We start from the raw sequence: 26,392 nt of genomic DNA, 5'->3' as shown, positions 1-26,392 counted from the left end.
AAAACATTCCAAGCTAGTGTTTTATTTAAGAGAATCTCTAGTTGTGACAGCTGCTTTACATTGTTCGCTGAAGTAAAGAAAAATCAGTTATACCAACCCAGAAAGGAAAATTGCAACTACGCTGGGCCACTAAAACAACATTCTGCACATTTATTGTGCCCACAGGGGGAAAATAAATCCATGCTGGCCAGCGGCTCTCTGCTGTCAACATGGCACAGGCTTTTTGCTCTCAATGTGAGAGCACACATTTTTGGTAGGGTATAGGAGGAGTTGGACAAAGGGTGGCAGGAGGCCCGGTAATACTGTTTTGGGGGTGTGGTGTCCCAATTTAGATTCCCCAGACGATTTTGGAAGGGCTGGTGTTGTAATTTATCTGTGTTGTTTAAGAATGCCTAACTTAATAGTGACATCACAGAATGTTGTGGTATGAATCTGAATGGGCATTCAGACGGGAGCTGTGACCCAGACAGCTGTGCAAACTGTTGATGCTGTGACTTCATTCTCCAATAAATTAATCTTTGGAATTATATACCTTTTGGAGTGATTCAACTTTATTACACTGGCGACGAGGGACCTGGCTTGTTTGGGGACAAGCAACTTCAGCATCAATTCCCCTACCATTTCCTTTGTGAACTAAGGATTTAGAAATACTTGGACTACCATTTGAATTTATAGATTGTTAAACCTTGAATTTATGCACTATCAAACTTACAAACCTCTCACTATTTAACCTTCATTTTTGAGAGGTTATAGGGTCAATATATCGATCTGATTGCAGACCAACTACCAACTGACTGTAAGTAGCTATATTTTGACTGATATAACGTCACCAAGATTTTTATATACTTATTTCATCGTTGGATAACTACCGCTATATGTTACATCAATAGTTTTGATGTTAATTGCCAAAAGTAAACATTCTTCGTTACCGTTGTTGTACCTGTATCAAGCCTAAGCATTATTTGAAAGCTTCTGAGCGCATGAGAACACCATAGTTGGAGCATTCCTTACCTGCTGGTGACTTAGTCCTCGGGCATTCAAGCTCACCGAGACGATTTTCGTCATTGAGCATCACAAAGCGAGTCACTGCATGACGTGAAGAGTTTCACAAAGCGGAGCGAAAGATTTCCAAACAACGTGAGCGCGTATCACGCAAGGTCACGGAGCGTGACCTTACGTGTCTGCCTTTTTTTTTTCTTGTGGTAAGATTTCTCTGGCATAAGACGCAAGCGTTTCTTGAAGACAGCTCTGGCATAAGACGTGAGCGTTTCTTCTAAACAACACATCATAAATACCAAAGGAACAGTAAGTTTTTAGACGATAGTTATTTAAAGGTAAAGAAGGATTAAACAGCTTTATCAAGACTTGCGGCGATCTAAACTACAGTTTTCTCTTTTGGTGATTTATTTTGGAGTTGAACTTTATTCGAACCCTATTAAATCTACAACTTTAGACAACGGTGACAACTTTAGTTGTTTTAACTTATTATTTTGTTCCCTTGACGACGGTGACTATATTTGTTATTTTTAGTTATTTATTTTGTCAACATTTCTGTATATCAATTTTGCAAATTCAATTTCTCAAAATGTCTGCTTCAACAAGTATGTTTCAGCCTCCTGCATTTCTTTCTGAGAAGGGAGAACCAATCCTTCCATGGAAGTGATGGAGGAACTTATTCGATTCATATATTGTGGCTATTGGGGGAGAAAAATGTTCTGCCTTTAGAAAACAAGCTATCCTGTTACATAATCTTGGGGTTGAGGGAAGGAATGTGTATGGCAGCATGGATGTCATTACTGTAGGTAATGGTGAGGGTGAGCCTTATGATGTGTACGAGATGTCCATGATTATGTTGGAAAGGTATTTTGGTCCTCGAATCAATGTAGTTTTGAAGAGACACAAATTCTCTACTAGGGCTCAAGGAACAAATGAGTCAGTGAAGGGTTATGTTGGCTCTCTTAAAACTCTGGCAAGGACATGTGAGTTCGGAGATCTCTCTGATTCATTAGTTAGAGACCAATTAGTGCGATGCACTAACAGTACTCGCGTACAAGAAAAATTGTCAAAAAATCCCACGTTATGTGAAGCTGTTGCTATTGTTGAGGGGATGGAGAATACGTCTGCATGGGTCAAAGAGATGAAAAAGTCATGAAGACAAGGATAAGAAAGAAGCATCAAGTAGTATTCATACTCTAGCTGAGGGAGAAAACAGTGAAGAAGTTATATCTAAAATTTCTCCTGTTGACAGACAAGAAAATAGATAAAGATCCACGCATGCATAATTTCAAGGTTCCACCTGTGAAATCTGAACGTGATTCTCGATACAATTCGATACCTGGTGGGAACACTGGGAATGAGAAAAACTTCAAAGATATTCCTAAACCTAAGTGTTTTAGGTGCGGGAGATTCTCATTTTTCAAATTTTCCACAATGTTATGCTAGAGAGTCTATCTGCATGAAGTGTGGTCTCAAAGGGCATTATGCTCGTGTGTGCAAGTCAACTCAAAATACAAGTAAGGGCACAGAAGTTGTCCGCACCGTGATCGCGAGCATTTCTGATGAAAATGGTGAAGTTGATGCAGACAAGATAACGATGCCGGAGTGTAATATTTTAATTAATGATTTTAATTTTGTTGTTCTGGCGGATTCTGGGTCTCCATTCACAATGATAGGTAATGAGCAATGGGACGAGATAGTTGGTCTAGATAACATGATTTTAAGTGCCCCTGATATCAATCCAGTTAGCTATGGTGGTACCAAGATTAATGTATTTGGGTATATTGGAGGCCTGTATTCAATTCAAAGACTGTTGGCAAAATATATGTGGCAGAAAGAGGGGATGATTTGCTGGGGTGGAGACACCAACGGGACCTAGGGATCATGTTGAATCCCAATGGCAAAGATCCTAAGGATCAAGTTATGTTGGTGAACTATGAGAAAAATAAGTACATTATGAATGATCTGAGTAATAAGTACTTTAGCAAATTCCCAGAAGTTTTCACTGACAACTTAGGCTGTCTTAAAGGATTTGAACATCGTATTATTTTTTTTAAATGCCATTCCATCAGTACATAAAGTGAGGAAGGTACCTAATATGATAATGGGACCACTCAAATCTGAACTGGAGAGGTTGTTGAAATTGGGTATCATTGAAGAAATCGAGGCGTCCGAATAGTTGACCCCGATTGTTTTGGCCCCCGAAGGATGGTGGGGCCAACGTCAGGATGTGTGTAAATTTAAGAAGTTTGAACATGTGGATTTGGGTGGATCGGCAACCCCTGTCCAATATTTCAGAGTCACTTAGTGTCCTCAAAGGTGCCCGAGTCTTTAGTGTTCTGGACTTGTCGTCTGCGTACCACCAAGTCCCTCTACATAAAGAGTCAAGGAACCTTACCTCTTTTAGAACGCCTCTGGGAGCATACTGTTTTTTAAGAATGCCTTTGGGTTGGCGTCGGCTGCAGCATGCTTTCAGAAGGGGTGAACAATATAATGTTTTTCCAGGATGATATTTTGATTTATGGTGAGGATATAGAAAAACATGGTAACACTCTAATGGAAGTCCTGGAAAAGTTGAGGAACAACGGGCTGACTGTAAAAGAAAAACGCCGCATTGGGGTTGAAAGTGTGTCATATTTGGGTCATGTGATCTCTGGGGATGGGACACAACCAAAATTGGAACTTGCTCAGAGTGTTTTAAATGCTCCCAAACCTATTGACTAGGATGAAGGAAGGTCTTTTCTGGGACTTGGTGAATTTTATTCAAAGTTTGTGAGTGGTTTTGCAGGTGTGACTGAACCAATTAGAGCCTTGCTAAGAAGGGTTCACATTTCGCTTGGTCGGAAGAGTGTCAAAAATCTTTTGACATTATCAAGAATGCTATTGGCAATATGCCTACTTTGGGACATTTTGATACTAATTTGAAGACTGTTTTGACTGCCCATTCAGATTCATACCACAACATTCTGTGATGTCACTATTATGTTAGCCATTCTTAAACAAGCACAGATAAATTACAACACATCTCCCTTTCTAAGGATAAAACAAAAATTACCAAAAAACAAAAAGAGAAAAAAAATATATAAGTGAATTCAACTTAAATCATAATCTTTAAATGTCATTGGTAGGCTCCGTGACCTTTGTGAGAATCTATGAGGACACGATTCAGGACCTGCAGTTGTATACGTCTCAACAGGTAAAGCATCCTGTGTAGGTTGTTTCAAACATTTCACTAACCTTGACATGTTCCACGTACACCCTGTATCGACTTTTACAACACTTTTCCTAATAGATACAATGTGCTCAACCCTCCGGTAGCTTGGCATAGAGCAGTCAGGCTTAACTTGGAGGTAATTTGTAAACTTCAAAAAGCAATAACGTGAAAACACCACAAGAAAAATCCTGGAGCAAGTTAGAAAAATAGAGCAAATTTTAAAACTCAAAAGGAGGACCAAGACAACAAAAATCTTATTAGTAGAACCAGGGACATGTAACTTTAACGTTTTCAGTGGATATAACACCAAAAGCAGAAAAGGGCTAACTGTCCTGGTCTAGAGTGACCAGATAGTCACAAAGTCATAACTTCAGGCAGAACATGATAGTGTAGACCAGCTACAGGGACCAAAGCAAGGCCCACTGAACAAGATTACCTTAAATCCTGGTTGCCAACAGTTGCAGAGCCCCATGTCTAGGAAGTGTCATGCAGCCAAGGTGATGTTGAGGTGCGAGACTGCATCATCGAGGATCCCGTGGATTAAGGCTAGCGTTCCGAAGTCCGGCTTGGAGGATGCGCAGCCAATGCGATGCATTGTTTCAGAGTAGCGGCGAGGCTGCAATTAGAGGTCCTGCATCGACGATGCCCAGCAGTGGTTCCAACAGGGTTACAATGCGAAGTCCTGGGTAAATTTCATGTAGCAAAGGTAATGCGTCAGTTCTGCTCGGGTTGTGCCGTACAGCAGAGGAGATGCATCTCATCTGCTGGATCCACAGTTCGGCTAGCAGAGCACCTTCAGGCCCACTTCCAAGGGCCCAGCCTGGGATGGCATCACTTGGTAGAGCAGGACCCACAAATGGCAGACTCCTGGTGCTGGGTTTAAGGTTGTTGGAAGCCTGTTCTGTCCCTGAGGCTTTTGACCAGTAAGCCATCAAACTAGCCCATGGAGCTAGGTCCAGTCCTGACCCAGGCAAGAGGGGACCAGGGCGGCAAAACACATCAGCAGTCCTTAAGAGTGGCAGTCCAATCAGCAGCACAACAGTCCTCCTTCCTGGCTGGACTATACAGCGGCACAGAAGTGTACTGAATAGTTGGGTCTCAGGGTCCGATATTTATACCTGGTGCTCACTTCGAAGTGGGGGAAGCTTCAATAGGTTACCACCCCTCTCAAGGTGCCAGAAATCCCCTTCCTCCCTGCCCCCGCCCCAGTTTTTCTGAGGTAATATTGGACTAGTGTTGAACCCTTTGTGACAGTGCCCAGGCAGAGCCTTTGTGATGTGCAAGAATGGTAGGAGACAGCTCTTCTCCCTTGGTAACTCAGAGTGACCCATCCTGCTAAGGCCTATTTTCCCTTTGTCTCACTGTCTGGGAGCACTACACAAAGACCAACTGCCAGCTACACCTAGTCATGTGCTTCATGAACAGGCTGTCGGCACCAAATGGTTAGGACAAGAAAATGTCAACTTTCTACAAAGTGCATTTGCAGAATTGTGATTAAAAATCGGACTTTACCCTTACAGAGGGCTTTTAATTACAAATCTTTAGTCACCAAACTATACATGTCTACCTGCTCCCAATTGGAGGTTACAGCTTATTAAATATAATAAGTTAACTTTAATGTTATTCAATGCTAGAGGTAGGCCTTACAGTATTAAAAAATTAAATGTAGCGTTACATTTTTCTGTATGTATTCGATTGTACTACACCCGATCACGCACTCGCATGGCTGATAATTTCTCCTTCACTCTCCTGGTGCTAATACATTGCCTCTACCTTACTTTGCGCTGCACTGATGGCATCTTTTTTCTGAGATTTGAGTGTATGTATTTGGATGCACGACCCCTGATCACATATGTGCATAGTTTGAAAGCCTGGCCCCAGGTATCTCATCTGTAAGTTCAATATTCCTGCATTTCTCCTAATGTTTCTTCTCCTTTTCCCCTTTTCTTCCAAAGCCCCTACATTATTTTCACAGACTAAAATTGTCCAACCTGAGGCATAATCTAAGTCCTGATGATGATCCCGATATCAATGAACGGGATCGAAACATCGTCGACATATAGTACCATGACTATTGCATATATTTTTGATTCATAGATTTACTAGCATTGGTACCACAAATTGTGACACAAACTGTATTATTTTCTCGTCACTTTCTCTTAAGTGCCTGAGCCTTACTCTTGCCCTCCCTTGTGGTCTCATGTTTCTCACTCCAATTAAGTATCCCCCTTTTTTTGCGGTGTGATTTAATAAATATTTTCTTATTACATGAGCTTAGGGCATAGAACGTATTCAACTTTTGTGCCTACTGATCACTGAATCTTCATACCAAGGGACCGCTTGTTCCTCAAAAAACAAACTTAACAAAACACCAAACTGGTTTTGTGGTTCATTTCCTGTACCCTGTAACAGGCACACTAAATGTAAACACCAAAGGTGTAGGAAAGTTTGCTGTCTTTTGGTGGCCCACGACTACGACTGACTGTGGCAAGTACAGCTTCAACAGCCAGTTGTCAAGGTATGAGAAGATTGGTACCTCCAACGGTTTGCTACAACTACTGCCATCACCTTCATGAACACCCGAGGAGCACTGGTAAGGCTGAAAGGGAGAACGGCAAACTGAAAATGCTCATGGCCCACTTTAAACCGCAGGCATCACCTGCAGGCCTGCAGGACTGAAAAATGGAAATGGGCACCCGGAAGGTCCAATGCTACCATCTAGTCTCCCGATCCATGGCAGACAGCAAATGGGTCAGAATGGGCACCTTAAATGTGTCCTTCCACAGGAAGAAATTGAAGTTGAAGATCTAAAATAGGTACTATGAAATAACTGGAGTAACACGCAGTTCGAGTCTCCGAAGGCAGGATTCTCTCTATGGCTCTTTTTGTAAAAAAAAAAAAAAAAAAAAAAAAAAGGAATTTTCTTCAGAAAAATGGACAAATGCTCCTCAGGAAGCAGCTATGTAGACGGGGCAGCGGGAAGGAGGGGAATGAATGGGTGTAGCCCCAATGGATTACCTGTAGGACCTCCCTTGTGGAAGTTATGACCTCCCACCCTTGAAGAAAATTGTTGATTCTGTATACCACTGGGTGGTCATGTGTGGCTATGGTCAAACTAAAGCGGCCTGGAGGCTGCTGCCAGAGGGGCTGAGGTATGGGAGGTTTGCAAACCGTGCAGGTCTGGATGCAGTCTTTTTGGATACCCGACCACGAAAGTACTGAAGTGCCTTTTGCATGGGCATTGCGCCTTGACACTGCCTCTAGCAATGCCTTGAAAGGGACAAAATTATTTGGTATACTGCCTCGTGGAGACATCGAGGAAGCATACAACCACTTTCTTTTCATTAAACTGCTCAAGGGCGGAATCAGACCTCTCAGTAAAAAGGTGAAACCGTCAAAAGGCACATCCATGAGCGACACTTGGACATCACTCGAAAAGCTTGTGGCTCTCATCCAATCGTCATGCTGGAGCACCACCCTAGCTCCAAACGTCCTACCTAAATGGCTGGGCTTGTCCAGACTGTACAACATTTTTTTGGCCACATCCTGGCTGTCTTGGGATGTAACAAACTGGGCCCAGAATTCATCTGGCACTGCTGGCAAGACCTCAGCAGCCATGTCCCATAATGAATCGGAGTTCTTACCCAGCAAACAGCTGCCGCTGACTGACCTTAAGAGCAAAGCTAGCTGACGAGTACACCCTCTTTCCAAATCCCTCTATTCTTTTCGACTTGGTCAGTGGGTGATAGCAGATGCCAGAACAACAAGGCTCTCAGCAGAAGGGTGCTGTGCCAGGAAGGTCGGGCCACCAGGAGCAGGTCTGCGATGTCATGCCACCTGTCTGTTAACTGGTGGGCAGATGCAGCACTTAGCCCAAGTACCCATGAGGGTGTCAGTTAGTGCCTCATTGAACAGCAGCAAAGGTACAGATGAGGTCTTTCATTGTAAAATATTCAGAGAACACATTGATTTTCACCTCAACGGATGGTATTGTAAGTCCAGAACTTCAGCTGCTTGTCTAACGACTATGGCAAATGAGGCTGATTATTGTGTGAAGGCCCGTAGGGAGAATTCACCCCAGTGTTAGGGAAAGTACCAAATTCACTGGTCTCCTCTTGAACCAAATATAAATTAGCATATTGTGAGGGAAATTCATCCTCATCACCAAAGTCCGGTTGACTGTCGTCACAGTCCGAGCCAAACAGTTGTTGGAACACGGAATGGCCTGTCCAGCAGGCACCTAATAACCTTCATGTTACGAGAATAAGTTCATATGGGCAGAAACGCATTGCAAAATTAACAATCCCAGCTAGGAAACCAGAAACTTAAATAAAAAATAAAACATTGATCATTAGCCCACAGAGACCGAATCGGTGACCTCCAATTTAAAATGACCAACAAACTTAATCATCAATGTGGTGGTAGGGGAGTCACATTTGAAACCACAAGTGTTTTTCAAACAGCAAAACTATCACACAATTGTCTGGTGTTATATTGTAGGATGGTTAGCACATTTGTGACAGAGCGATTAGAAGGTATTGTTGGAGAAGAGGTGGTAGGGTGAGTGACATAAAATTGGTATACGCAACTGTGGATTGATTTGTTTATAGACCTTGCTGGATACTGGATGGAGAAAAGTGTAAGTATTAAGATTACCCACTAATATTAAAATATTAAAAAACAAACTCATTACAGGTAACCGGTTTCTATTGTAGTGTTAACCTATGCTAAATTCACACGTTGTGTACAGAATACCAGCAGTGTTTCTCCCTTTGCCCTACAGCCCCATAATGAAGGGCTTGAGGAGTAACGCCAAAAATATGTTTTTAATAATTTTTGACCTACTTGGACCTCTGGTGTGACTGCACATTTATACAACAGTGCTTTGTGAATGCAAGCATGCATAGAGGACAAAATTGTAGGTGTCTAGTATGGTATGAATGGAAATATTTCCTATAAATACCAATGATATCCCCTTCTTCCAATGGAATGAGTTTTAGGCTTAGTTTTGAGTGCCTTTTCTGCCAATGAGTAACAGAACTGAATGGTATGAACAATCCATCTCACAATGGGCCATCTAATTACTGAGGAACCTAAAACTTCAGTAGCATACGCAACACAAAATGCAATATTTTCCTAATAGCCCTTTCATATTTAATGTACGGAGCACCATTACAGCTGAATTGATTGTTCTTTGGGAAAAAGGCAATTCTCTAGTTTGATTTAATATATAAAGTAGATATACATTCTGTAAATGTGTCCTCACAGCTACGTTGTGGTTGCGTCTAATAAAGTATGGCTATTTAACAGATAAGCGGTACAAAAGGGGGTAGTGATGGACGGAGCATCCGAATCAAACACTCACACCCAGTCAAAAGCTCTGGGTTGAATCCATCACCGTTCTTTAGCCCACTCTGCCACCCCAGTTCAGACATGGCTATATGCAAATCAGTCTGACCCTGTGCCTCATGGGAACAGTCCAGCCCGAACTGCCAAGCCATGTCTTCCCTGGACCGGAAACAAACTTCCGAGGACCGGTTTCTGGCATTCCAGCCGTCTTCAGCCCGGCTTGCTTGAATCCAGTGGCAAAGTGAGCAAGGGACTCACGTCTGAGCATACCCTGCCACACTTATGGTGGCCAAAAGCGGTACAAAAGAGGGCTGGACTGTTCCCATGAGGCGCAGGGTCAGACTGATTTGCATATGGCCATGTCTGAACTGGGGTGGCTGAGAGCTAAAGAATGGTGATGGATTAAACCCAGATCAGTTGACTGGGGGTGAGTGTTTGATTTGCTCAAACGCTCCGTCCATCATCCCCTTTTGTATCGCTTTGTTCGCCCTAAGTGTGGCAGGGTATGCTCAGACGTGAGTCTCTTGCTCACTTGGCCACTGGATTCAAGATAGCCTGGCTGATGAGGATTATGAATCCGAAACCGGTCCCAGGATGCTTGTTTCCGGTCCAGGAAAGACATGGCTTGGCAGTTCGGGCTGGACTGTTCCCATGAGGCACAGGGTCAGACTGATTTGCATATGGCCATGTCTGAACTGGGGTGGCTGAGTGGGCTAAAGAATGGTGATGGATTAAACCCAGATCAGTTGACTGGGGGCGAGTGTTTGATTTGCTCAAACGCTCCGTCCATCATCCCCTTTTGTATCACTATTTAACAGATAAGGCATGCAATTTACGAATCCTTCTTTAACGCGTGTTTGCTATTAAGAAAGTTGTCTTCAGCGACAAGTCCTTGCCTTGTGCGTTGGTTCAAAGAATTGCTCTATCTGATGAAGGTATCCTTAAGGAAGCACATGCTAACAAGCAAAACTGACCATTTCCTGAGTTTGTGTTTGACAACCGTTCTGGGAAACCAATTAATCTATCTGGTACATTTTACTAGCATAAGATTTCCCGGCATTTAGTCTTCTGGCGTTCAATATTACATTCTCACATCAATCGGGTATCTTCAAGTTTTGAAATTCAAAGGCCTCAGGAGCGATGCAAATTATTGAAGGTTTTGAGGGCTCAGGGATACATTTTCTCTCCTGTCACTGTCAGCAAATGTGTGTACTGGTAGCTGGACAACGTTTTACTCTGCAATTATTATTTCTTTTTTATACCAGAGATGAATTCCACAGCTCCCAAACCAACAGTGGTGCAATGACAATCACAGTCATGTTAGATATCTGGAACCTATTAACCGCATGCGTGCGGAATTCCGCTCGTACGCTGAGATTTTTAAAAGCGCACTTTACGTGACGAGCTGGGCTCGTCATCAGCGTGCGAGGAGGCTACCTCATGACGAGCCCAGCTCGTCATCAGCGTGGAAGGGGTTAAACTCCAGTAGATTTACAGTGATGTCAGTAGAACATCACAGGCATATCACTACCAGCTAATCAACTATGTTCTTCTGTGAGATTGAAAGTGCCTGGATGCAAAGTTGTGGAAATGTTTTTTGTTGTTGTTGAGGAAACTAGGTATACCGGGCGATTTTCACCAATTGACAATCTTAGCGACTTTTTATTGCTCTTCCTTTCGTCCTTTGCTAATACATTTAGAGCGCTAAGGACACGGTTTTCATCCCCAGACAACGGATAAATCACATGGCTATCTGTTGGGGATTAAAGACCTTCAATGTATCTAGACTTGTATCCCATCTGGTTGAATCATCTCTCTAGATTATGGCTGTTGGGACTGAAGGTTTGAAAGTTCTTACTTTTGTCGGACTACTTTCTGCCCACTAATGATTGTTCAAGAACTCCTAAATAAGATGTACATGCACCCTCACATTTGGAACGCAACTGCTTCTGCGGCATAGTTATTAAATGAGCAGGCCATACAGACATGCTCCACAATCTAAAAAAACTAGGTTTTGCATCGTTGTTCCAATCTGCTACCGTGATAGGATAACAAGGCTGAAAAATGAAGTCTGGAACAAGGGTTTGTTTAGCACAGCAGCCCTAGTGGACAGTCATTTTGTTGGAAGAATCACCATAGGTAACAGCAGTAGCCGATATATCAGTGTCTCAGGCTCCAAAATAAATTAGCCTAAGTAGTAAATAAGTTAATAAGTAAATAAAGAAATTGGTGTAGCCGTGTGAAAAGGAGCAGCATTTTCATTAATTACTGCAGTATCAGGAATGCAATTAGTACAGGTCAACATCATTCAATCTCATTTTACTTTTTATCCTATGAATACCCTACGTTCACAATATGTAATAAAGGCACTTAATTAAGAAAGCTTGCTTTCATATACACTAAAAGACGAATCTTACTTTTGAATCGTAGGCAGATTGCTGTATAACCTCAGGAGCCATCCAGAAAGGAGTGCCAACAAAAGTATTCCTCTTAATTTGCGTATCGGTCAGCTGCCCAGCCACTCCAAAGTCTGCAAGTTTAACTTCTCCTTGCTCAGATAACAAAACATTGGCAGCTGGATTGGAGGAGAAAAAAAAAAGAAAAGCAAAATGTATACATTTTTTAAAAAAAATCGATTTCACATAGTGTCCCTGCATGAATCGATTCTAACCTTTGATATCCCTGTGAATTTTCTTCTCTGAGTGAAGGTAGTCAAGTCCTTTCATAATCTCTTTCAGCATCGTGGCAATCTGGAATTCATCAAATGGCCCGGCACGTAACTACAAAAGAGAAACAGGAAAAACGAAAAAGCATTGAAGGCATATCATTTGGATTGAGAAAAATATTATCTCGCTCTTCATTTAACTTCAGAACAGGTACCCACTTTGAAAAGAGCACACATAAAACTAAACAAACAGAACATACAGCAGAGCACATACAGCAGAGAAGTTTGTTCAAATTACAGCATCACCACATGGGGCACACATTTTCACACCAGTAATCTGAGCTCTGCAGAAGGTCGTTCTTTCAGTATCTGAACGCTGTGCACCAGTTTGAGATCAAATCCATCAATGTCTTGGTTACACCAATTTCTGAATGGTCATATGTTCAATCCTCATGCACACACCGGAGGCATCACGACCCCGCTAGGCAGACAAAATCATTATAGATAGTTAAAAGTAAAGGTTGTGTATTCAGTTACCACATGAATTCATGTGGGTAGGCACAACACTGCCTAATCCTAGACTAATGCTTTCAGGGAGCAGTAGTCTTGACTTATTTCAACTGAACCAATAGGCCAAAGACACCTGAAAACAGTGTTTTGTAAAAGGAAAGTCTGAGACAGGAGCACTGTCCCTGATGCCCTGGAGTCCTCTATTACCCTTGGCTGTACAATAGTAGGTAATTTGCAAGTCATGACAGAAGTGTAGCACAGATTTTACTGAGCACAGAGGCTGTTTATGGACAGTTAGCGCATGCTTTAAGTAATATTCGCATACAAATTGGGTCTGAGATGTAAAAAATGTCCCTGCTTGTACGCTGTGAAATTCCCTGGGAAACAAAAAATTACAAAATGTATTTTTCAGTGCACTGTGAATCAATAAAAGCAAGTTATCAAAAGAGGGACAAAGAGGGATATTTAATGATGTCCTATACCAACAGTCCTACTATAATAATGTAACAAAACAGACGGGATAGTTCTTCTGGAGGGACAAACTGAACGCTATTTAAAGTGGAATCAACCTGATCACGAGTGTCACTGGGGATCAGAATGGTCAGACCATAGTGCCCTCACTCACGTGGTAGGATGTCTGATCCCCCGCGATACTCATGGTCGGGTTATGGATTCCACTTTAAATAGGGTTCAGTTTGTCACTGCAGAGGAATTACCCCATTTATATGTTTTGTTACAATCTTTAAAAGGACACAATAGAGGCGTGGCCAAGATGGCGGAGTGAGCAGACATGCCTTCTCTGCGCTCTGATACCGCTGGTCCCATAGCATCTCCATAGCACCCAAAACCCAGTAATTCAGGCTCCAGAGGACTCTTTCTTCCCACCCGGGAGGAGGATATAGGTTTCTCGCTTGGGGATCGTGAGCCTGGCCCACTTTGCTGCTGGGGATTGGAACCCAGGCCTGCAGACTGACAAGAGGGCGGCCATCAAACTGCTCCGGAGGCATCTGAGGTGACTGGCCGAACGCGGCGGTATGGTGACGGTGGCCACGCCGCCACTCAAACATCCATAGCGAGCCAAGCGACGCCAGAGACGTCACATTTTCACCACGCCGATACCGCGACCTGGAGGGGGGAACCTGCGGAGGCAAGAATGTCCGGGCGGCTAGCCTGGAACCAGCCCGACCGTGAATCACGCGGCCGAGTGGGCGCAGGACCTAGGCCCGGGACACCGGGGCATGCGTTGAAGCCCCTCCTCTTCGCTCGGCTCTGCGGGCAGAGAGGGGACCACGATCAAGCAAGAACACAACCAAACTTAATACCCTGCAATGCATCCTCCTCAAAGTCAGATCCCTCCAAAAACAAGCCACCGAAATCTGGGACCTCCTCGACAGCACTACCCCGGACCAAGCATTCTTTTCTGAAACCTGGACCAACACCTCCACGGGAATGGACATTGCCATCGCCATTCCCCAAGGATAAAAGATCTCCAGGAAGGACCGCCCCACCCGCCCTGGAGGAGGAATCGCCATCGTCCACAAATCCACCCTCCGCGTGAGCACACTCTCCGACGAGCCCACAGACCTGATGGAACACCTTAACTTCAAGATACTGGCCAGCCCTACCTCCACCGTGGAACCCTCATCTACCGACCCCCTGGACCCCGCGGACTTTTCGCCAACTCCATCACGGACATCATCTCCCCGCATGCCATCGCGTCCACCAACTACACCCTACTGGGAGACCTAAACTTCCACCTCGATAACCAACTGGACCCCAGCACCACATCCCTCCTGGACAACCTCCACAACATTGGACTCTGCCAGATCATGACCGAACCCACGCACTCAGCAGAACACACCCATGACCCCCTCTTCACAACAGGAAACTACATCACCTTGAGCCACACCACCGAACTCCCATGGAATGACCATCGATGAGTCTACTTCACCTTCAGAACACCCACCATCCACAGACACCATCCACAGAGAAACACCGACGATCAGCTAACCTCATCACTCAGCAACTCCACCCCAACCATCGCGGAAAAAGACGACGCCAACACCGCAGCCCGAAGTCTGCACAGATGGACCTCCGACAGCGCCAACACCATAGCCCCTTCAAGAAAAACACCCACGCCAAGAAAACTAGATAGTTCACCAACGAACTTAGAGAGTCCAGACATACTTGCTGCCGCCTCAAAAAGGCCTGGAGGAACACCAAATCCACATAAGCCCACAACAACTTCAGAGCCGCCTCCAACGCCCACCAACAACTCATCAGAAAAACAAGGAAAAAAGCGATTGAAGACAGAATCTCCACTCATGCACACAACAGCAAAGAACTCTTCAAGGAGTTTGTCCAACCCACCAGCGAGTCCATTGACATCCCTCCCTAACAAGACCTCTGCGACAAACTCGGCACCTTTTTCCACCACAAAATCAAGAGCATCTACGACCACAACAACCAACAGACTGAACCCTCACAAACCACCCATGACACCTTGAAGCCAGCGATAGACAACTGGACAGCCCTCACCACCGAAGACACACTGAAGACGATCAAGTCAATCCACTCCGGGGCCCCCCACCAACCCCTGCCCCCACCACATTTTCAACAGAGCAGCAGACACCATCGCCCCCATGCTCTGCCACACCATCAACCGCTCCCTGGCAACCGCCTCGTTCCCCGGCGACCGGAAACACACTGAGATCCACCCCCTTCTGAAGAAACCCTCGGCGGACCCCACCGACCTCAAAAACTACGGGCCCATTTACCTGTTCCCGTTCTCAGCGAAAGTCATCGAGAAAGCCATCAACAGCCAACTCACCACATTTATCGAAGAGCACAACATCCTCGACTCCTCCCAATCGGGCTTCAGAAAAAAACACAGTACGGAAACCGCCCTCCTTGCCCCAACAGACGACCTTACTGGACAAAGGAGAAACAGCAGCCCTCATCCTCCTCGACCTCTCAGCGGCGATGGACACAGTCTCTCACCGCACTCTAATACGCAGTCCCACGACGCAGGGATCCAAGACAAGGCCCTCAACTGGATCTGCTCCTTCCTCTCCGGCAGAATGCAGTGGGTCAGACTCCCCCCATTCCTCTCAGACCCTACACCTACCACTTGCGAAGTCCCCCAGGGGCCAGCCCTACGCTCTTCAACGTCTACATGGCTCCGCTCGCTCCCATCGTCAGAACCAACGCGCTCAACATTGTGTCATAAACAGACGACACCCATGAAAAACAGCTGCCTACAACTAAACACAAACAAAACAGAAGTACTCATCATGGGCCCAAACCTAGACGCCTGGAAAGACACCTGGTGGCTCCCTGCCCTCGGAAGGCTGCCCGCTCACCCCCACGGACCACGCACGCAACCTGCCAATCATTCTGGACTCAGAGCTCAAAATGGACCGCCAGATCAACTCCGTCTCGTCCTCCTGCTTCCACACCCTCCACCTCCTATGTAAGACCTGCAAATGGATCCCCCTCGAACACAGAGAAACAGTCACTCATGTCCTGGTCACCAGCAGGCTCGACTAGGGCAACACACTAGGCCGGAACAAACAAAAACCTCACCCGCAAGCTACAGAACATCCAAAACACCGCCGCAAGACTGGTCCTCAACCTGCCAAGCCACAGCCACGTCTGCCAGCACCTGCGCACACTCCACTGGCTCCCCATCGAAGCTAGAGTCACCTTCAAGATGCTGACCCATGCTCCCAAAGCCCTCCATGACAACGGACCAGCATACTGAACAGCCGACTCAAATGCCACGCACCCCAAAGGACCCTACGATCAGCCCAGCTCTCCTACGCCGTGGTCCCCCCGCACCAGAAAGACCAGATCGGGAGGCCTCTCCTTCTCCTTCCGCGCAGCCAGTGCCTGGAACGACCTTCCACTCCACCTCAGACAGATACCATAGTTTCCCATCTACGCAAGAAAGCTCGAAACCTGGCTCTTCGACAGACCCCCTTCTTCATGTACTGGAACCTGCGAACCCCCACCACACCCTCAGCGCCTTGAGACCCTTACGGGTGAGTAGTCGCGCTTAACAAACACCTGATTTGAATTGATTCAGTTGCTTAGAAAGAAGCTTGTACTAATTTGGGAGCCACGAAAAAGACTTAACTAGAACCTGTCTAAAATTGCTCCTAAATCGCTGACAGATGGGTGAAAGTGAAACCAGGAATTTAGAGTGAAAAAGCAAAATAATGATATATTTTTATCTATCTCAAGGTTAGCAAATGTGTTTAATTAATGATGTTTTATCCCATGTTACACTGCGCCTTTTGATGGGGAATGGTGTCAGGAAAGGCAGACGTATGCTACCACTAATAATAAAATCATGGGTAGTAGATCATATGAAAGCATTTTGATGTTTCTTTATACCACACAATGCAGCTTCTTTTAGGGACAGGACAGCAATGCTGGATAAATAAATGCTAGAGAAAAACTTCATTGTATGTCCATGATTTCCTCTTAAAGTAACTCCCCAAAATAGTAAAACACACATGCAGGAGGAAAAGCACGGTTTCGGCGGGACCACATCAGCACTCGGCAACAAACAAGCCTCAGTTAAAAAACCCATGACCACATTTAGAACAAGCATGGAGTTGTCACTTTACAGGAAAGGGTGGGTCGGTTACCTTGCCAGCTGACGTAAAAAGTGTGAGAGAGAAAAACATTGTACAGAGTGCCTATTTTAGCAATACAACATTTTATGAATGCGACATTCATTTTAAATTAAAATAACTTTTATAGCTACACTATAAACACGTACGTTTAAGGCTATGCCAGGAACTTCTGCAGAAGAACAGTTGGTGATGCTTTGAATATAGCCTAAAATCAAACAAATGACTATAGCCTTAAAGAGTTACCAGAACCGAGCATTTCCAATGAAATGGAAAACTCGAATAGAAAAAGGAATGTGCTCCTCAATTACTATTCCATTACGGAGGTCATAAATGCAAACAATCTTTATTCGGGAGTCAATAGGACGTTTAAAGGGCGGGACCAATTTCATCATACAACCCTTTTCAAACAGGAGGCCTACTGAAAAAGTATTGTAGTGCTAATTTCACTCATCAGTTTTCAAACATTTTAAAGAGCTGTATATGCAACAGGAAACCTATTGAATACTTACAAGGTCTAAGGCTGAACCACCTCCTAAATATTCCATTATTATCCATAATTTTGTGCCCTGTAAAACAAAAATAAATAAAGATTTAAAAAGTAACAATATGTGGTACAGTACATTGAAAACACCTATATTAAATTAGAAAACATTTATACAATTAGGTACATTCCAATCTTGTTCTTCCCTACTCTCATGGAACAGTCATATGTCATCAGGAGGGAATATTGAAAGAAGTACTATGCTTCCACGGAGGCAGTGGACACTTGTGGGGTTAATTGGAGAAGCCCAGCATAATAAAAGCAACCCTAACCAAATATTACACTTCAGCTTGATTGCAGGTAACTAAGCGTTGAGAACATACTAAAGCTACAGAAACAATTGCATCATTATCCTTCGGGGGTCAGAAGGGGTGGTCAAATGCAATAAATCAGCACTTTTATTTAGATTTTTTACTATACTCAAATCTAGCTTAAATTGTTTAAAACATCGGAGAAACTAAGTAGCTGGTGGCCCTGGTAGAAGCACCTTTATCAGAGATCCCACAAACGCTGGAGGCGACCTTACCATGGAAAGGCAACTATATTAAGCTCAAATGTGGTTTCGAGTTGTCCCCCTCCGCCCATCCCTCTTGGTACCACGAATTTGAGGCATAAATCTTCATGGTATCTCTTACCATTGGGCAAATCCTTGTGCATCTTGCACCTCCCGCACTGCGTCAACTTGCATGTTGGCCTCTGTTTTACTGCTCCCTCTTGACTCTGACACCACCACTCCGACCCCTCTGCGAAGCTTATCCAGCTATTACCCCAGTTATTTCACAAATGACGGTCTCTGTCCACTGCAGAGGAGGCCACACGCAAACCTGGCATAAATCAGCAAAGTTGTTTTCTCCCGATCGTTCTTTGAAGCTTCTGAGAGCTAGCTACTATTGACACGACTGACTGCGATACCCAGCAAGCGCTCGATAGATTTTCTTGCCACTATTCCTTGAACACATTCTTGCCAGATGTATCTTGCTCTGTACGATTGTGTTGAAGTGACAGCTCCACATAGCTACTAAAGGTATAACCAACCTTTATTCAAGAGCACCAAGACATGGCGTGAATCTTCCTCATCAGCAACAAGATAACTGACTCCAGTAGAATCCCGCACCAACAACATTCTAATAATACATCACAGAATTACATTTTAAACATTCTAAGCCCCCAGTACTACACTCACCCACGCCCCTTCCACCCAGCCACAAAAACCACTATGAAACTGATGGAGCAAGGAGGAGAAACAAAATTGTGTGCACTCCTTGTGAAGTCATTCTTCAATAACAATAACATGAACTAATGGAACGACGTGTGGAACTAATCAATCTAGAGTAAAAATTGCACCTACATAAGTACACGTGGGAATTAACTTTGCTTATGTTGCAATAATAATTAACTATGTGATTTTGTCGTGTCCTAAACTAATAAGCAGCTTTGAAATAATAAAAATGTAGCATAAATGTGCTTTTGTTTACGTATTTGTGGCAGAAACCGAGGGATAAGTAAGTATATTACTCTTAAGTGTTGCTTATCTGCTAGGTAACTACTAATAGGGAAAACCTTAGTAAGTGGGAGGTAAACATAAGGGCTAAAATTCTAAAATTAACGTTTGTGTTTGTTTCTATGATAGTTCCCATTCTGGCCTGTGAGGCCTAGAAAAAGATGGATGATTTGCTGAACTGCGAATAGAAAATGAACTGAGCACGCGCAGGCCAGACTCGGAGTTCGAATGCGAGCTGCTTGTGCCTGGACTGAAAGCGGTTCAAGGACAGAGTAGCCTGGAAGTATAGATGGCTGCCAAAAGATGGGCACAATAGTTCAGAACGTGAGAAAGTCCGGCAAAGTAGCTAAGTGAGAAACAGGACTAGGCCGGACAAAGCCCAAGACAATGACCCATTTAAAATAAAGCGGACGGAAGCAGAATAGATGTTGTAATGATGAGATGATGCTCATCCACCCCAAAGTTGTCCAATCAGAACTCAAATTTATGCTGAAAGTTACACTTTTAGATAGATAGAGCTAGTGAAAAAGGTATAAAAAGTGCTGTTTTAGTGAGGAAAAAACTCCTTTTCGATTTCCTCTCGAGATGCTGTCCGTATGCTGATTTTTCCTGAGATGTAAGAGTTTGAATAATTTTCTTATTTCTTTAGAATGAGATTTGAATTTTAGGTGAGGTTATTAGTTAGGGAAGTTAGGAGAAAGAATGATTTTTGGGAACGACCTGTCTTTTGCTAAAATACTTGCATTTCTGCAATCTAAATAAATGCCTATTTCTGAATTTTCTGAAACAAATGAAATTAACTGTTTTGAAATAAAATACTTATTTTCCTTTAAATGTCGTTTTTGAATAAAAAAATAAAGTGAATACAATTTAAGACATGTTAAATTTGCTGTAAATAAAAATTAGATAAATGGAGAATTAAGCTGGTCTTGAGTTTTCCTACGCCTAATTTTTTACTAGCAGATCAGTCGACCACAGTGGCAGTGTGTCTAAATAAATGTTTTGTTAATGAAAAACCATGATAAACTCATTTAAACTGCAGGTGTAAATAGAATAAATATTCAGATATAGTTTAGACATCCCACTATGATACAGCAGCTCTCCTTTGAATCTCACTGATCCATGGAGTAAGGTGTAAGTATTTTGTGAGTGACTCGCAGTGTCATGGGCCCCACTTTTGAGTATATGTATGATTTTGTACTTCAGGGAAAGGTGTTATGGTTTTAGAAATTATGTCCGGAGAACCGCTGCATCAAAACAAAAGAAAAGGAAGGTAAAATAGGGGATTAACAATAAGGTGTTTACCTTCAAACGTATAGGCACATAAGACAGAGAAAATAAACAGACTTGCAACAAAGTGTAAATAACCTCCACAAGTAAATCATACAATGTGGAAAACAAATTCAAACTGTTGGCACGTAACCCTCCAAGTAACGACGAGGTCTGAGAAGCCTGGTAGAATGAAATCCTCTGACCCCATCGTGAGGAACAATGCCATTGGTACTAGAAGCACAGGCAAAATACCCCACACGCTCACCCCTTGCATCATCCCTATTTTTGTCAAATCGTCATCACTCATCAACATGAACCCCTTTAGACCCACACGCGGCCCGGCAGGATGTATGACATTACAACGCATGCTTTTACATCGCAGTTTTTACAACGCATACCATTACAACGCATAGCGCTTTGGGGTGCTGGATAGTGAATAGTTTAATTTACTATTCCAACTCCAGTCCCCGTGGATAGTAGGGAAGGTGTTGGATAGTAAATTAAATCTATTCCCTATCCTAGAGCGCCCCCCAGCGCAAGGCGTTGTAATGGTTTGCGTTGTAAAAGTTGCAATGTAAATGCACTGCGTGGTAAAAGTTGCGTTGTAAAGGATGTTTCCCGGGCCCAGCACAATCACGCCTCACCACTTTACTGTCCACAACTCACCCTTTTTGGTACAACGCCACTTTGTGTTTGTTCTATTTGTTGCCATTGTCCAAACGCACATAGCAGTCAAAATGCTTCGACTTTGGACGAGACCCAACATTTAGACAAACATTTGCACTGTTTCCCATGCCTTATTTTGACCCAGTCCCCAGCACACACCCCTTTGCCACGGGCCATGACCTCCTTACCACCATGCTTCTCACGACAAGAACTAGTCTTTCTCTTGAGCATTTTCTCAAAAGGAGAAATCATGGTCACACAGCATGCTGTGGTGCAAAGGTCTGTATCTATCACAAGGAACAGGTGCAGAGCTGATAGCCTACAACAAGTCCATTTTTGGTCGGACACCCTGCCCCAAAAGAGTATGACCAAGGTATTTGATTTCTTTCACAAGGAACCTACATTTGTCCTTCATCAAGGTAAGGCCCGCCTCCCTCAGCCGACCCAACGCAGCCCTCAAGATATTGCTGTGTTCTTGAATGGACGCTCCAAAAACTAGAATATCATCTTGGTAAGATTTTACATTTTCCAAACCCCTGGAACATGGATACTGAAGGTATAACCAACCTCTATTCAAGAGCACCTAGACAGTGAATCTCCCTTGCCAGATACAAGATAACAGACTTCTGTAGAATCCCGCACCAACCACTTTCTAATAATGCATCACAGCATTTACATGTTAATCACTCCAAGCCCCCAGTACTACAGATTGCTGTATGACGGCCAATTTGGCACGAGTGATAAATACCAGATCTCTAGCATTGCTCTCGCTAGAGCTTGGCGGCAGCAGGCTACTCTTGTCCTCTGCTTTCATGCATCCCAGTGTCCCCGATACACCAAACTTTAGTAGTTCTGCCCCTTAAAGTCAGCCTTTCCTGCTCAATCACCACCCTCTTCTCCAGTGTTTATGTGGCTTATCTTTTTTTTTACCTCATGGTCCTGGACTCACCAAGGCATAATCCCCAAAGGAACCCCATTGCCAGAATTGCCCTCATACCCACCAGACACCAACCACCAAAGGGCTTGCTGGGCTATGTTTCTATGGCCCCCACTTTCGTCTTCTGCGTGTGATTTGACATAGGCTTGGCAATTGAAGGCACTGTTTTCCAGCAAATCCCTCCACCGACTCCTGCTGGGCAGCAGTGGACATCCTGGCATTTGTTATGTCATGCTTCACCCTCCTACCTACTTTGGGAGTCAAGGCCTCTTTATGCCTGCCACCAGTTTATTTATTTACCGTGTTTTTCTATAATGCTACTTCACCAAGTGGTAGTAGGGTGCTTTACAATGAAGCCACAATTACATATTCCTGGAGCATAATATATGTTCATGTCAAAGACATTATCAGTACATTGAACTTTAAGATGGAGGGAGGATGAATATTAGTTATGACGAAAAAGGTTCAGTCTTCTACATAATTATGCCCGTTGGTTTGTGCTTTCGACCTCACTGTACTTGTTACAGAGGCCTCATCTCCCTCTCCACACAAGCTATGCCCACTGGCCAATTCAATAACTTACAAAGTTTACCTCCTGCGTTGGGGCATTTCTTCATTTGGAATATTTCCATTCTTAAATATCTGCCAGATATAATGGGTTTTCATTTTGTAAAAATAGAAGCACCAGGGCCCGAGGTATTTCTTTGTAGGCAATCATGTGGACATTACCCTCTGCCATAACTGCTGAATAGTAACCATCATACAATACTAGAGAGACATACTGCACTATTCCACATCACCTGAAGCTATCCGGATGGCCTGCAACAGCGGGTTTTAATTTTTTTTTTAGGTTAATGTTACTTGTATTTGTAGAGCGCAAACAGATACCAAAAGGTGTCCTGGCGCTGTGAGAAGAACTACTTTAAGTTGGAAGGCAGAGACATCTAATTAATTAGAGAAAAGCCATGTTTTATCGCCTTTCTAAAAGGCAATAGGTTCAATACATTTTTAAGGGTAAACGGTAGAGCGTTCCATGGCTTAGCTGCATAGAGTGTAAAACTCCGGCCGCCAGTTAGCTGTATTTACCCGAGGGATGAGTTTTTGGTCGGCTGACCGTAATGCTCTTTGGCAGATACCAGTTAAAACTCCCTTTTAAAATTCTGGTCCAATACCATGAAATGCTTTAAATACTAGAAATAGGGACTTAAATTGAGTACGTTTACTGACCGCGAGCCAATGAAGTGGTTTTATTTTAGCTGAGATAGACTTGTATTTAGGTGTAGCTGTTGTAAGTCTGGCTGCAGCGTTCTGCAACATTTGTAGTTTGTTCATCGACCCTCTGTGGATCGTAAGATATAGACTATTACAATAGTCTAGGCATTATAAGGGCCGAGACTACGGTTTGCTGTGCTTCCTTTCGCAGGAGGGGCATTATTTTTTTGCAGGATTTAAGGATGTATGAGGTAGTGGAGGCAACATGGTTAACTTGGTCCGTAAAATTAAATTTGTCATCAATCAAGACGCCTAGGATCTTGACCTCCTTAATTGGCGTGGGTAAATATCCCATCTCTTCTGGCCAGCAACTAGGGGTGCAGAAAGTGGGGTTGTTTCCAAAAAGTAACACCTCCGTTTTACCGGAGTTTAGCTTTAAACAGTTCTGGGACATCCAGACTCCCACAGCTTTCATACAATCCTGCAGCCTTATCGCAGTGTCCAGTATGCCCTTTGGTAGTAATGTCACCACAATTTGGGTGTCATCAGCGTAGGATGTTAGGCCAAAGCTCTGAATTAGGGGAGCTAATGATGACACGTAAAACATTAAACAATGTTGGTCTCAACGACGAACCATGTGGTACCCCACAGGGCAGGGAGAAAGATTTGGCTTCAAATTCATCTAAAGTCACTGATTGACTTCTATCAGTGAGAAACGATTTGAGAAGCTTCCATGCAGTGTCTTTGATCCCCATCTCGTCCAGTCAGTCCATCAACAGAGCGTGATGGACCGTGTCGAAGGCCGCAGATAGGTCTAACAATCAGTACGGCCTTTCCCCCCTGATCCAGAATGGTCCTAATTTCTTCTGTGCTATGGGTCTCTCTAAACCCATACTGACTTGGATCAAGGGCTTGTGGGTCCTACAGAAATGTGTTGAGTTGGGAGTTCAAATTACTTTCTATGAGCTTGGCAGGAAGGGGTAGTCTGGAAATGGGTCTAATGTTTTTGGGATCGCTAGCATCTAAGTTTTTTTTTTTTTTTGAAGAGTCAAAATGGTGGCATGTTTCCATTCTTTGGCAGAAGTATCCTTCTAGGTACATGTTAATATAGGTCAGTTGTTTTGTGACAGGCTCAGCTGCCAGTTTTAAAATTGAGCACGGACAGGGGTCAGTGGGAGATCCCGATTTAACTTTCTCCAATAGTTTGTGGGTATCAGATACACTTCAGCTGGCAAAAAGACTGAAGGTCGGCGTATCGGGGTTAGTTACCTGCTGACGTTCAGTCAAACTGGTATTATGGGGGGGGGGGGGAGAGGAGTCTGAAAATGTCAAGAAGATACTATTAACTTTTTCAAAGAAAAAACAAATCAAGCAATTTTATTACAAAGCTCTTGACTGGCTGAAGTGGGTGGATTGCGAGGATGAGCTAAAGAGTTAATTATTTTGAAAAGCTCTTTCGGGGAGTGTTAGACGGATTGCCTCCTCTGTTTTCATATGTTTTTGCTGGTTTTATGCTTTGGGCACTGTGCCACTGCTAATCAGTGCAAGTGCTCCCTATGTTAAATGTATGAACTAATTAGTTATTCCATGATTGGGTTATTTGATTTATCTGCCAGCCCCTAGTAGAGTGCACCATGTGTGCCCAGAGCTTGTAAATCAAATGCTGCTAGTGGGCTTGCACCACTGGTTGTGCCACCCACAGAAGCAGCTTGTAAAGTGTGTCTCAGGCCTGCCATTGCAAGGCCTGTGTGCAGTCTAGCACTGCCATGTCGACTTGGCCAAGTGCACCCACTTGCCAGTCCCTAAACCTTCCCTTTGCTTCATGTTAGACACCCCTATGGTAGGTCCACAGGCAGGGTGCATTGTAAGTATAAGGTAGACCATGCTCTGATGTGTGTAGCATGTTTGAATAGTGAATTACATTGTGTTAGCAACAAGGACCCCCTGATACGGATAATTATCCTGGGACAGGGTAAACAATATATGTGGAGTAACAATCCCAGGCATATATCAAAACAACGACCAATAGATTAAACAAAACAAACTAGTGCAGTTTATAGAAAATATACATTTTTAATTTGATTAAAAAGGATTTAATAAAAAACAGTGCATTGATCAGAAATGATAAAAGATTGTATAATAATACATATATATTCACAAAACAATTTAATTAAAAAGGAGGTCAGGTGGCATCCGGTCGACGCGTTTCGACATAAAATATGCCTTCATCGGGACTTAAACCATCCAATTTCTGTAAAAAAGATTATAACAATAATTTACTCATTACATCCTCTGTCATGGAATGATATAACTGGACTAGTTTTAAATTGTTCTAAACATTCTATTGGTCTAAACATTCTCTTCGCATTAATGATGTACCGCCTTATATACAGATCTTTTGCACCTATGCATATATAGATTTTCACACCCAAGCATATATTTTAAAATGTGTAAGCAATCACAGATATGGAACATTCAGTTTTCAATTGTTTGGCGAAACACAAAGGTTGGCACATTTGAACAAGAACATTCTTGTATACCATTCCTTTATCAAATAATTCTATCAAGTAGTTTGATCCAGTGGTACAGGTGATTCATTTCATCCATTGGCCTAGTACATTCTAAGCATTTCAAGTGTTTAGCCTTTGCTTGGGGCTTCTACTCAAACATAGGCCCTAATTATTTAAAAAATACAAAGAGTCATAGGACAGAAATAATTGTAGAGGGGAAAGATAGAAGAATTCCATGTATATCACACTAAATCAGATTTATCCCTAGGGATACATTTGATTTAGTGTGATATACATGGAATTCTTCTATCTTTCCCCTCTACAATTATTTCTGTCCTATGACTCTTTGTATTTTTTAAATAATTAGGGCCTATGT

The 26,392-nt window shown here is 43.4% G+C and overlaps 1 protein-coding gene across 5 annotated transcripts in view; it reads right to left on the bottom strand.

Moving 5' to 3' along the window:
• STK26 (serine/threonine kinase 26) overlaps positions 1-26,392 on the bottom strand; it is a 179,552-nt gene that overhangs the window by 60,570 nt on the left and 92,590 nt on the right. For 4 of the 5 annotated variants that reach the window (XM_078688551.1, XM_078688548.1, XM_078688550.1 and 1 more), the window contains exons 3-5: positions 17,887-17,943; positions 12,231-12,339; positions 11,977-12,134 (exon numbers count right to left, since the gene is read on the bottom strand). In XM_078688551.1, coding sequence (XP_078544677.1) covers positions 11,977-12,134; positions 12,231-12,339; positions 17,887-17,943 — 324 coding nt within the window. Of the gene's footprint in view, positions 1-11,976; positions 12,135-12,230; positions 12,340-17,886; positions 17,944-18,553; positions 18,636-26,392 lie in introns of those variants that run through there. The other variant, XM_078688552.1, reaches the window with a different exon arrangement.

The sequence above is a fragment of the Lissotriton helveticus genome, chromosome 4_1 (assembly GCF_964261635.1).
Source record: "Lissotriton helveticus chromosome 4_1, aLisHel1.1, whole genome shotgun sequence".
Lineage (NCBI taxonomy): Eukaryota > Metazoa > Chordata > Amphibia > Caudata > Salamandridae > Lissotriton > Lissotriton helveticus.
Note: the sequence above shows the minus strand (reverse complement) of the source record. Positions and strands in the feature narration are given on the sequence as shown.